Source organism: Oryctolagus cuniculus, chromosome 19 (genome assembly GCF_051225735.1).
Source record: "Oryctolagus cuniculus isolate XC-2025 breed Fujian yellow rabbit chromosome 19, ASM5122573v1, whole genome shotgun sequence".
Taxonomy (NCBI): Eukaryota; Metazoa; Chordata; class Mammalia; order Lagomorpha; family Leporidae; genus Oryctolagus; species Oryctolagus cuniculus.
The window spans coordinates 64774470-64791259 of record NC_142885.1 but is presented as its reverse complement, the minus strand read 5'-3'; the positions used below and the strand labels follow the sequence as shown (position 1 = coordinate 64791259).

Below are 16790 nucleotides of genomic sequence, written 5' to 3'. Positions count from 1 at the left end.
CTGGGGGAGGGGAGAGAAACGGCTGAGGCACCAAGCAACCCCTCAGCTCCTGCATCCAGAGGGGGCCGGCAGGAGCCTGGGGGGAACGAGGGCTCGCCATGCCCGCTGCTTGCTTCCTTCCAGGAGGTCCTGAGCGGACGTCACCAGGGATGGGAACTGCAGAACCGATCCCAAGGCTGCCCACCTCCTCCCAGCCCCACGCTAACACAGACGGCTCTTACCAGGCTGAGGCTCAAAGTCTTTCAAGTTTACTTCATACTCATCTTCATTTATATACTGGTGTCGGCCCATCATTACAATTGCGAATTTAAACTAAAAGACAAGAAAAAAAAAATCAAAACTCCTCCGTTATTTCTGTGCAGTGGCCCAACTCCCATGTCCCGAGTGCACAGGCTGCAGCCCGAGCCGCCACAGCGCTGCGGGCGGGAGGCGCTACCTTCTCAAACTCCTTCTCCTGGATGTCCAGCAGGCTCTGGATCCGCTTCATGACGTCTCTGAAATGCTCGCCCTGCAACGGCAGAGGCCCGGCTCATGCACACCCAGCAGCCTCACGCTGACCCGAGATGCTCAGGCTGCCACTACAGAGGTCTTACCTGGTGTATCCTCAGCAAAAACGGGATACCAAATGTCCCAAACACCTCTTTGTGGAAATGTGCCACTGTGATCAGCATCTCGTTCTCCTTATCAATGTCTACCTGGTCCAGCGGTATTTCCTGGATACGTTAAACAGAGGAGTGTAGGTGCCAGTAATGTGGACAAAATAATGCCCTTTCAGCCTGTGATGCACGGATTTGACTCCGAGCCATGCCCACTTCCAGTCCCGCTCCCTGCTAATGTGCCTGAGGGCAGTGAAGGGTGGCCCGAAGCCTTGGGCCCCTGCCTCCTCACCAAAATGCCATGCCTGGATTAAGCTAGAATGATGAGATTCTAACGTGAGAGCCAGAAGATAGTTAGAGGTTTTCCTTTGAAAAGACTAACAGGCCAAATAATGTATTCTCCTAGCTACTGTGGAGAAGACAGCTGCTCCACATTCAGCAACCACTCCCAGTTCCTAAATCTGTTCCGCATCCCACCCAAGGGTCCCGGGCCCTCTCTGGAGGCAAGGGCACAAGTACCTCTATTCGAAACGTTCGACTCGTTGCAGGAGATAAACATTCTAGTAGTTCATCTTCTTGATGCACCCCAATAATCTTGTAGCTTACAATTTCTAGCAGCCTAAAGGAGAAAAAGGAGCAAACAAACATATATACATATTCACGTAACCAAAGAATAACATCAGCCTTTTTCTAGAAATTATCTATAAAGCTTCCAAGATGTACCTGGTCCTCTTTCTGTTTTCAATTTTACCAGGGTTTGAAACCTGAGAACCAGACAGGCTCTGGCCAGGTGGTCCTCACAGTGAGGCTGAGGGGACATCCCCCCGACCCCAGCTGCAGTCAGAGGACGCGCTCTCGTGTGCGCCATGGCCAGCGCCCCACAAAGGAGGCCAAGCGGGCAGGACCAGAGGCTTTGCTCACGTCCTCTCTGGATGGCAAAGTGACAGGCTAGTGCCCCGCTGGTCACCTACCCAGGCCGCCCTCCTGTGCCTGCACAGAGCCCGTCGGCAGAGATCTAGTGGACTAGCAGTAAGATGGCACTGAGGAGTGGCGAGTGTGCTACAGGGCTCTCGCGAAATACTTGCCTAAGTTTCCCTGATGCTTTCTCACCGAGCTCCACAGCCTTTTTACATTCTTCTAACAGGTCCCGGACACACCCGTGCTTGTCTGGATATAGTGTTATTTCCTAAGCAATGCAAGATGAAACACACACTTGAATGAAAACAGACACACGTGAAGGGAGAAGACACTGCAGCCTCTTCTCCACGGCCTCCTGCCGGCCCCCATGCTGACATCACGGCGGGGCTAATGTGCCACTGATGCACTTAGGAAACTGGTTGCCACCAACAGAGCAGCTTCTTGGGGAAAAAAAACCCCTCTCCCTGAGTTCTCAGTGCAGCGGGGAAAGAACGGCAGTGCACACAAGGCATCGCCGGCCGCTCTGGCTGCAGCCTGGTCCCGCGTAGGCAGGAGGCACTTGAGCATCCCTCTCTACTGGAGTGGGGCATGCTGGGATCAATCAGGCCCAGGCAGGAAGGGAGAGAGAACAAGGCTGGGGTACTGCAAAAACGTTCATGGAAAAACAGAATTAAAAGCTAAGTTTATCTTGCTGCAAAAAATTTTGAAATATTAAGACGTCTCCTACTGCCCTGGCCAGTCAGCAGTGCGTAGACTGCAGGATCTCCCGCTCAAGAGAGGGTTCCTGAGGCCTCGCACAGCTCAACACTGTGGCTCGCCGAGCGCATCCGGGAAGGAGGGCTCTGGGCGGGGACAGGCTCCTAGCACCTGTGGCACTTCTGCTTCTATCCTCATCTTTCCGGGGATAGGCAGAAATGATGAGCAAACTGCAGTGAAAGTTAAAATTCAGTGTTAAGAAAAACTTACCTCTTCCCTAAACTGGCTGTTTAACCATATACACTTAAAACTTCGTCTGTTCTCAAAGTCTGTGATTTTCATCTTAAGCTGTTTAAAGAAGAGAAATTCACGTCAGCCATGCTGCCGCAGAAACCCGCCCTTGGTCTTCGCAGCCCACGCTTGCATTACTCTGTACTCGTACCTGCTGATAGTAAAGCTTCTTAGGTTGTCTAGGCTTGAAGAACTGTAGAAGATCTCTTAAAGTACCTTCATAGTTATGTCTAAGAGGATTGCCTGGGCCGTCCCTATACCTACAGAAGAAAACAGCACATAAACAACTCCACAGCTCCCCCAACAACGTCTAAGAATCAGCACAGTCGAGATGTGGGCCAGGCACGGGGTTCCGTAACACCTGCAGTGCGCCCCCACAGAGCCAGCGTGGCATACACAGGCCTGGCCACACAGGGACGCACTGACGTGGGGCTACATACTAGGCTGCCAGCACTTTGTCAGCTTTGAGCAATGTGGTCAAGATGTGTGTGTTGGGGGAGAGGGGGCCGCAGCACTGTGGCGCAGCAGGTTAACGCACTGGCCTGAAGCGCCGGCATCCCATATGGGTGCTGGTTCAAGACCCAGCTACTCCCCTTCCTATCCAGCTCTCTGCTATGGCCTAGGAAAGCAGCAGAAGATGGCCCAAGTCGTTAGGCCCCTGCACCCGCTTGGGAGACCCGGAGGAAGCTCCTGGCTTTGGATCGGTGCAGTACCGGCTGTTGCAGCCAATCGGGGAGTGAACCAGCAGATGGAAGACCTCTCTCTCTTTCCCTACCTATCTCTCGCGCTCTATCCGTAACTCTTTCAAATAAATAAATCTTTAAAAAAAAAAAAAGATGTGAGTAGGGACAGTTCTCCGTCTGAACTCGGCAGGATACGGCACATCGGGTGTGGTGGCCAGGATTTCTGGGTGAGCCAGGGAAGGCAGCTGAGCCTGTGAGGGTGGCTTACCCTTGAGACTTGAAGAACTGCAGCAACATGGGATCCGTGTTGAGCCTCTGGGCAACTGTCTTTGCGACCTGGGGAGGAAGCCACCCAGAAGACAGAACGAAGGCTCGCACTGGGAAGAACTTGTTCATAAACCTCACCAATCACCGGAGTGAGCTACTACAGAGATGTGCTCCGGGTGACTTGAATTTAATCCCTCCCAAATTTAATAGAAATGAACTTTACTTCTTAGAATTATCACCATGGGACAAGCATGTCTGATGAAGAGCTTTTAAATGTGCTTTCATTTTCAGTGCTAAGGCTGTTTGCTTTCCCATGACTTAATTATTAGACACTTGGCGTGTTATAACTGATGAAGCGATTACAACTGTTCTCTCTCAAACCAAATGATGCTGGCTAAGGGAGAGCTCAGGCTGAGGAGGACTGCTTCCGCCCCACGCCACCACGGCAGGAGCAGCCCCTGACAGACGGACTGCAACCCTCCCTCGGAACTTCCTCAATGAGCACTTAGCACAGAAACTGCTCTGTCTGGTGTGGAATTTGATGGGGGGGAGGGGGAGGGGAGGAAGAGCGTTTATTAAATACCTGAAAATAATTCATTCTATTTGATAATGTAACCACAAATCCAGGATCATTAGGGATTGTTTTATCACAGAAAATGACATCAACGCGGTGGTAGAGGTCTCTGAAATATTCTTTTGCGGTGGGCAATTCACTGTTATCATTTTCGGGGTCATCCCTGGGGGAGGGGGAGAAAATTTGCAAAGTCCATCAAAGTCCATGGCAGGCGGTCATCGCTACAAACAGCATCATCTTTTTATGCAACAGTGACACCAAGAGGCTCTGCAGCAGTAACTCAGGTTCCCGTCTCTGGGGCGAGGAGCAGCCGGGCTGCCTCCGCGCAGGGCAGGTGTCTGCACATGAGACACCGTCATCGGCGGCCACAGATCTGCTGGCTTACGTGCAGACTCACCCTGATGAATTCCCTACACGTGTAGCCTAAGGAACTTCCCATTTCACATAGCTGAAGCCAAGGGAACTACTGTGCTGTTCCGCACAGACGTCCACGCCCTGCAAAGCTCTCATGCACATAGTGGTCACTTGGAGCAAGGAGGAGAGCATCTTCACTCCATGCAAATCTCAAGGCTGCTGGCATCCCATCTAAGTGCCGGTTCCAGCCCAGCCGCCTGCTGATGTGCCTGGGAAGGCAGAGGAAGACGGCCCAAGCAAACCTGGATGGAGTTCCGGCTCACAGCTTTGGCCTGGCCTAGCCCACACTCCAGAAAAGGCCAACTGCCACCAACACTGGGATGCTTCCAACAAGCATCACACTGCTTCCTGGTTCTAAGATTGCCAGCAAACACTGAAATAAGTGCAAGGTGACAAAATCCTTCAAGAAACACCTACTTTTGAAATACGATAATGTCACCGTCCATGAGTTCGTCGAGTGCTTTGTCAAGAGACACGTCATAGTCCTGAATTCTCTCTGTTAAGTTCGGCTTAACTTCCTGCAGTGAGAGAGACAGAACAGTCACACAGGCGGTCAAAAGCCGTCTTCCCACGCACTCTCTGCACCCAATACTATTGACCAACGTTTACAAAGTCAACACAGTATTGGGACAGCTCATAAACCCCTAAGTTTGTAATAACCACCTACCCTAAGTAAAAATCACAATCTAGATACAAGCCCAGGGCTGGTAAAGCAGTAAGAACTCCTACACACACACACACACACACACACACACACACACACCCACCCACCCACCCAGTGGTACACCAACTATGGTAAAAGAAACCAACGCACCTCATAGAGGATAAGGCTAGTATCTTGGATAAATCCTGCTCTGTCACACATAACCGGGAGCAAGTCACCTAGGAGACAGAAAGTGTCACGGTCACAGCCGCAACCTGCAAGGTGGAGTGCAGGGGGCAGACGGGCTCAGGGAGCACTTACGTATTTTACAGGATATGGGGGTGTAGATGTGCCCACAGTAATTCAAGCTGCGTGTTTTGGGATCATACATCTTCAAAAATAACATTACATCATCTACAAAGTTAACCAAACAGGTTTCGTTAGCATCTTAACACCTAAGACATTAAAATAAGTTAATGACGAAACGACAGCTTGAGGTCCCTCAAAGTTATGTCAGCAGAAGCTGGCTCAAGAGCCTGAGCCTAGGACAGCAGGAACAGGTGCCCAGCCAGCAAAGCCACAGGAACTGCCACATGCAGGACAGTGTGCCAGACCTGCAGTAACTAACTAGCTGCACAAGTAACCCCAAGGATGCTAATGCTGAGTGACCACTCACAACTATGATGTCTCTACAGCAAGCATCCGCAAATTCCAACCCTGTTTTATAAACACAGGTGAGGCCAGCCCAGTCACCTACATATTCTCTGGGGCCATTTAGCACAGCAACAGGAGACAGACCCAGCCTGTGCTCCCGGCCCTGCACACGGTGACCACCATGACACGGGGCTGAAATTCAAGACAGCACAGGGCATCCCTTCGCGACTGCTACCTTCCCCCGCTGCCAGGACACACACGGCCAGGCCTTGAGCATGAAGGGAGGACGCCTCCTCCGGGGCAGCCAGCTGTGCTGACACAGCCCAGGAGCTCCCCACTGCTGGAGGGCACTTACGGTCTTTATCAAACTTGGGTAATGTTGCTCCACTCGCAGCCAACTCAGGATCAACTGTTTCCAGGAATATCGTCCAGGGGTTCTCATTATCACTGAGTTCAATCATCTAGTTCCAAAAGAGACGTTCACTTTAGAGGATGTTTACTGGCTAAGGTGACAGCGTGAAAAACTACACTCTAGCACTGTAGAAAATGTCCAATTCTGTATAACTGGCCCCAAAAGGGGAAAGGGTGTGCTAACTGCAGAGAACAAAGCCTTGGCCAGAGTTCCTCGCGAGACATGCTATTGACAATATTTACTGTTTTACTGCCGTCAGCTTCATTGTCCAACATCGCCGGTCGTTTTGTTCCATTACTCCTTGCTTGCATGGGCCACAATCGAATCTGGTCTTGTGGAAATCCCTGAAAAAAGGTTTCATAAAGAAACAAGCTGATATTCCACTCCTGCATCAGTTTAATAATTTGGTGAGAATAAGCTGAGGCGCTACTAAGCCACTACTTCAAGGACAGCATCCCACGTGAGTGCTAGTTTTAGTTCCGGCTGCTCTGCCTCCAATCCAGCTCCCTGCTAATGAGCCTGGGAAAGCAGCAGAGGATGGCCCGAGGACGGCCCGAGTGCTCGGGGCCCTGCAACCACACGAGAGACCTGGATGCAGTTCCTGCGCCTGGCCACACCTGGCAATTATGGCATGCAGAGTTGACTAGTGCGTGGAAGAAATTTCACTATCCCTTTCTGTCACTCTGCATTTCATAAATAGATGCTTTTTACAAAAGAAATAAAACATAATTACAGCTCCCGTGCTAATCTGGACAATTGTGACCCACACTTGAGTTCCAGGACTCGAGGGTCCACTTTCCCCAAAATGGTAATGGCCGGGGTGTGGAGGGGACTAACGCTCATAACCTCCTTTGCAGGTTCTTTTTGTTTTTGTTGTTTTTAAGATTTTATTTATTTATTTGACAGGTAGAGTTATAGACCAGAAAGGTCTTCCTTTTCCATTGGTTCACCCCCGAAATGACCACCACGGCCGGAGCTGGGCTGATCTGAGGCCAGGAGCCAGGTGCTTCTCCTGGTCTCCCATGCGGGTACAGGGCCCCAGCACTTGGGCCATCCTCCGCTGCCCTCCCGGGCCACAGCAGAGAGCTGGCCTGGAAGAGGAGCAGCCGGGACTAGAACCTGGTGCCCATATGGGATGCCGGCGCTGCAGGCAGAAGATTAACTGAGTGAGGCCCAGCGCCGGCCCCTCTTTGCAGGTTCTAACATGTCTCCGAAATGCTGGTTCAAGAGCCCTGTGTTTATCTTACATCGACCCTCAGCAGGAAGTGTGCTCCAGCCATGCACCTCGCAGCCAGGCGGGGCTGGGACACAGCGCCTGCCCAGAGACTGAAAGACAAAGGCAGAACTGGGGAGCCTGAGGGCGCGAGGGGCCTGGCACGCACCATGGTATGAGAGAGGATCTGAAAAAACTCGGCCAGAGAGGAGTTCTTCAGGACTTTGAACACAGTGTACTTCACTTTCTCTTCGTCATACATGTCATTTCCTTGGTGGCCACAGAACTGGTCCTCTGCGACGATCTGAAGACAAGCAGGAACAGTGTACATGTGACATGTGACATAAAACGCTGAGCCCATGCTGAGCACGTGAACAGTGAACTCATTTAAAGATTTGCTTATTTATTTGAAAGAGTGGCAGAGACAGGGAGGAAGGAAGGGAAGGAGAGACAAGACACAGACACGGACACGGACACACACACACACACACACACACACACACAGCGCTTCCATCAGCTGTTTCATTCCTCAAATGGCCACAAGTCAGGGCTGGGCCAGGCTGAAGCCAGGGGCCTTGAGCCCCGTCTGGGTCTCCCATCAGGTGGCAGGGGCCCAGCCCAGCACTTGGGCCATCCTCCAGGGCGTTCCCAGGTACATTAGCAGAGTGTTGGACACAAAGCAGAGAAGCCAGGACTCAAGATGCAGGTTCACCTGCTGAGCACACCTGCCCAACAGCAAACTCGTACAGCTCGTCCTCTGCTCCACAGGAGTTCAGAGGAGCAGAAGGGTCATGAAGTGGCCAGCAACTACGCGGGAATGGATCTGGAGTGGCCCAGACTGCTGCATCGCAGCGTCACTGCTCAGCCCAGGCCCAAGCCCAAGCACGAGTGAGCAATGGGGCTGCATGCTCCTCCCACTGTCCCCCCGCCACAGCCCCTCACGAGCCCCGCGCAGTGTCTCTCAATCCATGCCTTCAACAGCCTGTTCTGGGCAGGAAGTACCTGCCAGAACACCGTCTCTCTGACCACGCCCAGGGCTGCAGGCACTCTTGCAGGGCCCCCGGAGGAGGGCTGACCTGCACTTGCATGTAGAGATGGGCTTCCTGCCGCTCCTTCCGCTTCTGAGCCTCGATCCTCTTCTCTTCTTGCAACCGTTCCACCAGCTGCTGCGGAATATCATGGTCTGTGACAGCTTGTAGAACCTCACCTGCAGGACAAAGGCAGCCTCTTTCACCTGTGTGCCAGCCCAGATGCGGGAGCATCACTGACAAAATCCTCCTCCTCATGCGACCACTGGGCTCCTCAGGTACTCAAGTTCAGCGCAGCCCGTCTCCGGGTGCGGCGAATGAGGGCAGCCCCGCACTCACGGCCCAAGTGCAGGGGCTCCATACTCACTCAGCTTTGACTCCCTGATGTACACCAGCATGTAGGCGTTGGTGCAGTGCCGGACGGACAGGTCGTCGTCATGGCCCCCGTAATTGTGCTCGATCGCCTCCTCCTTGGTGCAGCGCGACACCACGTCGTCATCGAACTTGCACCACTAGACGGAAAGGACCCAGCACACTCAGCAGGGAAGGTCCCATGTGCACCTAGACCAGGCCAGGCCTCAGGGAGCCCTCCCGTGGGCTCCACCAGCACGTTTTCTCATTCAGCGATTTGGTGGGGACTGCCCACTTGGCAGCTTCTGTCATCTTAAATTTCTAGGTCAGTCCCATCTACAGACACGACCAACTCTTCACAGAGCTCAGTCACACTGAGATGGGACACGGCCTGGGGTGCTGAGACAGCACAGCGCCCGGGTTCGAGCTCTGGCTCCACTCCTCAGAGTCTGGATCCTAAGGGACGCTCTGGGGTACAGCAGATGAGGCGCAGCCTACAGGGGCCCCAGCCACCCTTGCTGGAAACCCGGCTCGCGTTCCAGGCTCCACTCTCACTGCTGCAGGCACTCGGGGAATAAACCAGAGGATGGGTGATCGCTCTGTTTTACAAATAAATGTTAAATTTTAGAAGCTCAGAAAAGATAGCATAAAAAATTAACCATACTGAACTTATCTAATTCAGTTAGTAAAGTCGAAATTTTATGTGGTAATAAAAACAAAATGGGGGAGGTGGGTACGGCGTTGTGGCATAGTGTCACCTCCTGTGACACTGGTATCCCATATGGGCACAGGTTCAAGTCCTAGCTGTTCCACTTCTGACCCAGCTCCCTACTAGTGCACAGTACATGGGACCCTGCACCCACATGAGAGGCCTAGCAGAAGCTTTAGAGCTCCTGGCTTTGGTCTGGCACAGCCTCAGCCATTGCAGCCTTCCAGGGAGTGAACCAGCGGATGGGAGATCTCTCCCTCTCTGCTTTTCAAATAAATAAATATAGCCACCTACTGATCTCTTGGATTGAGCCATTTTATTTCATTTTTAAATTTATATTTATTTGGTAGGTAGAGATCTCATCCACTGGTTCACTCTCCAAATGCCCTGAACAACCAAGACTGACTGGGTCAAGCCAAAGCCAGGAACGCGACTGGCAGGGACCCAATCATTTGAGCCATCACCAGTACCTTGCAGAGAGCTTGCATCCATCAGCAGCAGAGCCCAGGCACTGCAGTATGGGACGAGAGTTTCTTAACCACTAGGCCAAACACCTCCTGCAGATTGAGCCACTTTAAACCATTCTTCAATGCTACAGCTCAAAGTACTCTTCATCAAAAAACCTTGGTAGGAAATACAGGTGGGCTGGACACTGGCTCTGCTGCTTGCTGGCATTGTGTCCTGGATGCAGATACTGAGGCCCTAATCTGCCAAACAGCAATCATGTGCTCCGCTTCCAAGGGTTGTGCAGAAATGCGAGAGTGAGGGCCACACTAACGAGGGACCAGCGAGCCTGCAGAGAATCCCCCAGGCCCAGGCTCTGGGCGAGGACTGGTGAGCAGCAAGTAGAATTCTAGAGCCTCGTATCATGAACAAAGCCAAGCTGAGGCCGAGAGCTCATCACTAACCACGAGAAGCACAGGCGCTAACTCACCATTTACCTTCCCAGTGGCACCAAGTAAATGAACAGCACTAAGAGCCCTCAAAGGCCAGAAGAATCCACAGTGAACAAGTCCACTGAGTGAGAAGCAGAGTGAGAAGGCTAATCGTCAGTGTGGAGTTCCCAGGGGACTCCCACAGTCCCGAGCCCCCACTTACTTTGCCATCCCCTTTGGGGTTCAGATAAACCACGTAGTGTCCGCCATGGTTATCTCCACTGTGAACGAGGACTGCATGGAGAATGTAATTTGCAGGGTCTTTAGGATCTGTTTTTTGCAAAAATTCATCAAGTGGTAATTGTTCCGGGAACTCAAACCTATTAAAGAAACATTTTAAGAAATTCAGTGTTCATTGACACCTAAAACACTGCACTTGTCTCCTACCTCAATGGCTGATTTGTAATAGGAAACTTAGGAAGCTACCTAGAAGGTCCTTGGAACCACATGAGATGGCCGTGACTTCACAGAGTACATTACTTGTCTCCCAATATAAAATAAGGGAAGAGTTGAGAAAAAATGCCTGGAAAGCTGAGGACACATACATGACTTTAACAGCAGGCAGCCTTGTAATCAAAGAACACAATGCACTCTCTCAGGCATGGCCAGCTTCAGGTGTGTCAGTGGTTCTGAAGGGAGCCCAGAGTCAGACCACCCATGGAAGAAACTCAACGTGACTGCGGGGCAGGGGCTGAAGGTGTGGGTGGTGGCTGGGGAAGAGCAAGCACCCGAGTCAAAAACCAACCGAGAAGAAGTGAACTGTGCAGTCATCTTGGCAACAGTTCTCCAGACACACCACTAAAGGGAAACCCTAAAAATCAGTGCCGAGCTGCACCCCGCACACGTTACCTATCGTTGATCTTGATGTTTTGGTCCGTCTGAGGATCATACATGAATCTCATCAGCTGTAGATGTAACACTGGTGGCAACGTGAGGAATTTCACCCCTTTCTCTGCTTCCTAAACATTGCAAAAAAAAAAAAAATTACTTCACCTCTGCTCCTTTCTTGTTTTTACAAGACTGCACTCTGGGCAGCAGTCAGGTTTCCAACTGGGGTGACTTTACAATCTTTGGCTGAGGGCAGCAACAGGGCTCTTTGGATTGTACCCTAACTTGATGTCCAGCACTGGGAGATGGTCAGGCAAATTAGGGTCATCACTTGCTGTTTATCACGGAGCCATGAAAACCACGGGAACCACAGAAGGCTCCCTCACTGGAGAAGCAGTGAACGCAGACTGCAGGTCCCTACGATTGTGAGCACTGTGGAGCACAGAGCAGAAGAAACGCCAGAGCACAGCTGTGGGCTGGGAGGACACAAGTGGGCACTCACTCCCTGGGACACACCTGCTGCTCCCAGTCTCACGGCTAAGACGGCACTCTGCACCCCAGGACAGCTGGCCTCTGCTGCAAACAAGGCCTCCTCTGCAGGGACCATGACTCGCCGGCTCCAGGTCCTCGGCCTGCCTCTCGACTCGTGTGAGTCGGCTGTCTTGGCTCCTCACTAACACAAGGCCCTGCCGACACCGGTGCCAGCTGGGGCCCTCACCAGCATGCATGCCACGGCTAAATTCCAACCCCAACCTTCCTCCCAGCTGCACACCCAACCACAGGCTGGAGACCAGGAGCAACTGGGGGCTGTGATGAGGCACTTGGGAACGTGTGTGGTAGGTGAAATTCAGGAACCTAGTTCACAGTGAGGAATGACAAGTTTTAAACCAACAGGCCCGAATGCAGAATCAACGAGGACACTGCTGGCCCCAGAGCATCTGACCTGCTCCTCTCGGTGGAGACTCATTTTCACAATGCTGCCTGGGGCCCAGGGTCTCAGAGCTGTGACCCAAGCAAAAACACTCGTGCTTCAAGTCCTGCTCCTCAGAACACACACACACACGCCCCCCCAAACCACTCGCTACAGCCACACCAAAGTCCAAGTGACCCAAGAAATGACACTTATGACCAGGAGAAAGTGACCAGAAAGTCAGGACCAACAGCAGGCAGGGGAGGAACGGAACAGAGCAGTGACAAAAGCTCCCGCGTATGCAACCCCACAACCTCCCTGCCCAACGCCAACACATCTGCGTGGAAGGCACAACATATTTAATTACCAATTAACCAGAAGAACAGTCAGTGAAGGAGAAGGCTACCATGGGGACTAGCACACTGGGTCCAGTTACCTGCAGGCCATGCTCCCCGGCATCGTACTTATTGTCACCATCCAGCTGTTCTACGGCCACATAATCCACAAATGACTCAAAGACTTGAAAGAGAAAGAGAAAACCGTCAACCAAAAACATCAGGAAAGCTTCGGTTACAATGTATCCAAGCTAGGTGTGAGAGGGACCCAGGAACTGCAGGCACAGGCAGTAACTGCCACCTCTACTGAAGACTGCACTTACACATATGCTAGCCCAGCTCACGGCACGGGTGTGTTTAAGGTATGCAAGTAGCAACGTATGAGACCCATGGTTGCACCTTTATTCTGACTACAGCACTTGTTAAAAAGCGACAGTTAACACAGAATGGAATGGACAGTGTGGGCCACCAGTGGGTTCTGAACCAGAAGGGCACAAAGAGCTGAACACAAGAGCAGCGAAGACAACTTGGGAGGGCGGGTGGCCCCACCGCAAAGCGACGGGAACAGACAGCCCTAACATCAACCCCGAACAACTGCTCCCCACGGACTGTAGATAAACAGAAATGGCAGAACCACAGCAACATCCAACACAGGTCTTCATTTCAACTGCAGTGCTCCACCGAAGGGCAACGCGGGGAGGGGGAAAGGGCCGCGTGCTGGGAAAGCCCTCTCCCAGTCCAACCCACGGCTCGCCCCAGTGTCGGGAGCTCCTGCGCTCCCGCGGTACAGGTGCACAGCACGGAATCCCCGGCAGAAGGGAAACTTGGGGACGCCAGGCTGAGGCAAGCTTCCTGCTTGGTTTTCAGGGTGCAGCCCAGGGAAGGGAACACCAGCCCAGCGCCTGGCTGGGCCTGGAGACAGAGGCGAGAGCCCGAGGGCCCAAAGGCAGCTTACACCATGGGAAGAGCACCCGCGAGCAGAAAGCCGCGCAGAACGCGAAGTCTGCAGGTGGCTTTCGAGCCGGCGTGCAGGGCGCAAAGGGCCGAGGACCTCCTGACACCTAGGACGTCTGACCCCTTTCCGAGGATGTGGGGACACAAAAAGCCTCGACCAGAAACTCGTCGTGCTCCCAGGCAACAAAGCTTAAATACGCTTTGAAAGAAGAAAACCCTGAGGGCACCTCCAGAAGTTTGTGGGAAAAGGCAATCAGTTTCTTTTGGCATGCATAAATATTTTTCACCTAGGCATAGTTTTTTCATAACATGTACTCAAGTAACTCATTTATGCCCCAGAACAAGGGCGAAAAATGCTCCTTCTCCTTTCTGCCCCCACCCCACCCCCTAATAAAACATAATGGTGGAACAAAGCTGCAAGTTCAGAGTCTCAAGAGGAGAACCCTTCAGGAGAAGTGACACAGGTGACAACCAGCAGACAGAAACACTGAGAAAGCTATTATGAATTACTGCCTTTGGAAATATTATTTTCACCCACTTGAAAGGCAGAGGAAGCCTGAGAGGGAAAGTGACCGAGTGAGAGTCCCCATGGGCAGTGTGTTCCCTCCCATACACTCCTCAAATGCCCACCACAGCCAGAGCCAGGAACTCGAAACAGGTCATCCATGTGGGTGGCAGGGACCACGCGACTGAGCCATCGCTGCTGCCTGTCAGCCAGGGTGCACACTGGCAGGAAGCTAGAACCGGCATAAGGCTGGGGGGGAGGACAGGGCTCCATGCAGGAACTCTGGTCTGACAAAGGACATCTCGAGTGATGAATTCCTTTCAAGACAGAAGCAAGAGGGTATGAACAGACAAGAAGATTTTTATACGAACACCCAGATAGTAGCTTCAGGAATGTAAAACATGGTGACTGAAATGAGAAGACATCAGGAGTGGGATTCCCAGCAAGACAGACAGCACAAAGGCTTAGTGACTGCAGATGCAGCACTGTTCCTCATCCTGACCATCCGTCAGGAGGCTGGCGGATGATTCAAGTGACCACGTGGAGGGCCCAGGTGGAAAGGCCGGCCAGGAGTGGCCAAACCTTTCCCCCACTAAGAAAGCACAAACCCACAGACCCAAGCTGCTCACTGAACAGCACGCAGAGAAACCCAGAGCCAGCGGCAGCAGATCACATCACATACATCAACCAGCTACCATGTCTGGGTCGGGGAGCAGGAAGCTGACACTTGCCCCACACAGAGGAACAAGGGATGTGTCTCCAGCACACTGATGAGAAAACGTGCCTAGAAGCCTCTCCCAGTGCAGATGACGGGGGGAACTCACTCCAGCAAGAGCAGACCAGATGGGACCACGCACGGCAAACAGGAGGGAACGGCACAGAAACTGTAGAGGGGAAGTAAGATGACTTTTCCACTCAATTTTAAAGATTTATTCATCTGAAAGTCAGAGTTACTGAGACACAGAGAGAGAGGGTGAATGAATGAGTATCTTCCATCTGCTGGTTCACTCCCCAGATGGCTGCAACAGCCAGAGCTGGGCCAGGCTCAAGTCAAGAATCAGTACTGCTTTCGTGGGTGTAGGGGCCCAAGGAGATGGATAGGAAGTGGAGCAGCCGGGTCTCGAACTGGTGCCCATTTATTTAGGATGCCGGCATGTCAGGCAGTGGTTTTACCCAGTATGACACAACGCTGGCTCCTCCCACTCAATTTTAAAACCTGGCGGAAATATAACTTTCGAACCAATCACGAACTCAGAAGCCAACACAAAAATTGGTTAAAAAAAATCACTGAGTGCTTCACAGAAGGCGACACCAAACGGCCGTGAAGCACTGGGTTCCTGACACTCGAGGAGACTCACACCTAACCGAGCCCTCAGCCGACTCCCTGGTGACGTGCAGTTCCTGCGAGCATGCGGAAGCGCTGCTGTTCTCCCACAGGGCTCACAGGGCGAGACTGAAACTGCCCTGGGGACCCCACTAGCTTGCCAGTTAAGCTCAACCTGTGTGTGCCCTGTGGGTCAGCTAAACACACAGGAGCAATGAGCAGTCAATCTCATGTCAAAACAGCCTACGACTGAAAGCACTCCAAGAAGAGGGCAGGTCTTAAAAATGACTGTGGTGAGACCGGCACTGTGGCGTGGCGAATAAAGCTGCCACCTGCAGTGCCGGCTCGAGTCCCAGCTGCTCCACTTCTGATCCAGTTCTCTGTTATGGTCTGGAAAAGCAGTGGAAGATGATGATCCAAGTCCTTGGGCCCCTGTACCCACATGGGAGACCCAGAGGAAGCTCCTGGCTGCTGGCTTCAATCGGTGCAGCTCCGGCCACTGCAGCTAACTGGGGAGTGAACCAGCGGATGGAAGACCTCTTTCTGCCTCTCCACTGTGTAACTCTAATAAATAAGGAAATCTTAAAAGCAAACAAGCAAAACACAACTGTGGTGTGCATTGCTAAAAAAAGAACACCATAAAGCAACAATGATCACACTGTTACAACACGGGCGCATCACACGCATGATGCTGGTCAAAAATCAGACACAAAGACTGTGCGCACTTCAGCACCTAAACCAGGCAAGCTTAACCTAAGATGTGGGTTTCCTATAGTGTGTGTCTGTGTGTGTGTGTTTGGGGGGTGGGGGGGTGAGCGGCCTAGCAGGACACAGCAGGCTGTCTCTAACCCACACGGAGATTCCCACACGGAGATTCCATGTGTGTGTTCACCCCGTGAGCTGTGCACTTCAGACCGTGGCTGTAGATACGGCAGTGGAAACCACTTGTATAAACTGAACACTACACCAAAGCAGAAATTATCAAAAGCTTACGCCCCATGTACCCAGCACTTACTATTTTTCTTTCCTTTTATACTTAGCTGGATATCGTAATAATCTTCTCTTCTATCAGACCGATAGTCCACTTCTTTGCACTGAATGTAGGACTACAAATAAGCAAAGTAAGACGGTTTAAGTATTATTGGTCAAAAAATTTCCAACTAAAAAAACTTTCAAAATCCTTTGAAATGGGTCACATACCACCATTTTTCCTCTGAATAGTTTTGGGATGGTGCCTTCTACACACGTGCCTTTCATCTTATTTTCCACATTATCAAGCAACTGAAAGAGAAGGTGTTGACTTTAAATAAATTTTCACGTTTAAGCAGCATACAATAATTTAATATTCAACTAGGAAATATCAATTGTCAAAGAAATTCTAGACTATAAAATACTATGACCTTTGGCATGCAATTATCAAAAACATACAAAATCATCTTTCTTGGTTGGATTTTTACAAATATATCTACATGCAACAGTTGAGGTTAACCTTTTATACAGCCTTTGGAATGAATTAGTAATCTGTAGTGCCTTTAGAAGCATTTTTTTAT

At 51.6% G+C, this 16790-nt stretch overlaps 1 protein-coding gene across 16 annotated transcripts in view; it reads right to left on the bottom strand.

Annotated features, from left to right (window-relative positions):
• USP7 (ubiquitin specific peptidase 7) overlaps positions 1–16790 on the bottom strand; it is a 77332-nt gene that overhangs the window by 608 nt on the left and 59934 nt on the right. For all 16 annotated transcript variants that reach the window (XM_089321222.1, XM_051847390.3, XM_089321233.1 and 13 more), the window contains 22 exons: positions 16441–16521; positions 16256–16346; positions 12559–12641; positions 11234–11343; positions 10548–10704; positions 8757–8901; positions 8438–8568; positions 7531–7665; positions 6391–6492; positions 6092–6197; positions 5404–5496; positions 5254–5321; positions 4857–4957; positions 4035–4188; positions 3453–3520; positions 2653–2761; positions 2481–2558; positions 1682–1782; positions 1116–1215; positions 594–713; positions 437–508; positions 222–312 (listed from right to left, as the gene is read on the bottom strand). In XM_089321222.1, the coding sequence (XP_089177348.1) occupies positions 222–312; positions 437–508; positions 594–713; positions 1116–1215; positions 1682–1782; positions 2481–2558; positions 2653–2761; positions 3453–3520; positions 4035–4188; positions 4857–4957; positions 5254–5321; positions 5404–5496; positions 6092–6197; positions 6391–6492; positions 7531–7665; positions 8438–8568; positions 8757–8901; positions 10548–10704; positions 11234–11343; positions 12559–12641; positions 16256–16346; positions 16441–16521 (2296 nt within the window). The remainder of the gene's footprint in view (positions 1–221; positions 313–436; positions 509–593; positions 714–1115; positions 1216–1681; positions 1783–2480; positions 2559–2652; positions 2762–3452; positions 3521–4034; positions 4189–4856; positions 4958–5253; positions 5322–5403; positions 5497–6091; positions 6198–6390; positions 6493–7530; positions 7666–8437; positions 8569–8756; positions 8902–10547; positions 10705–11233; positions 11344–12558; positions 12642–16255; positions 16347–16440; positions 16522–16790) is intronic.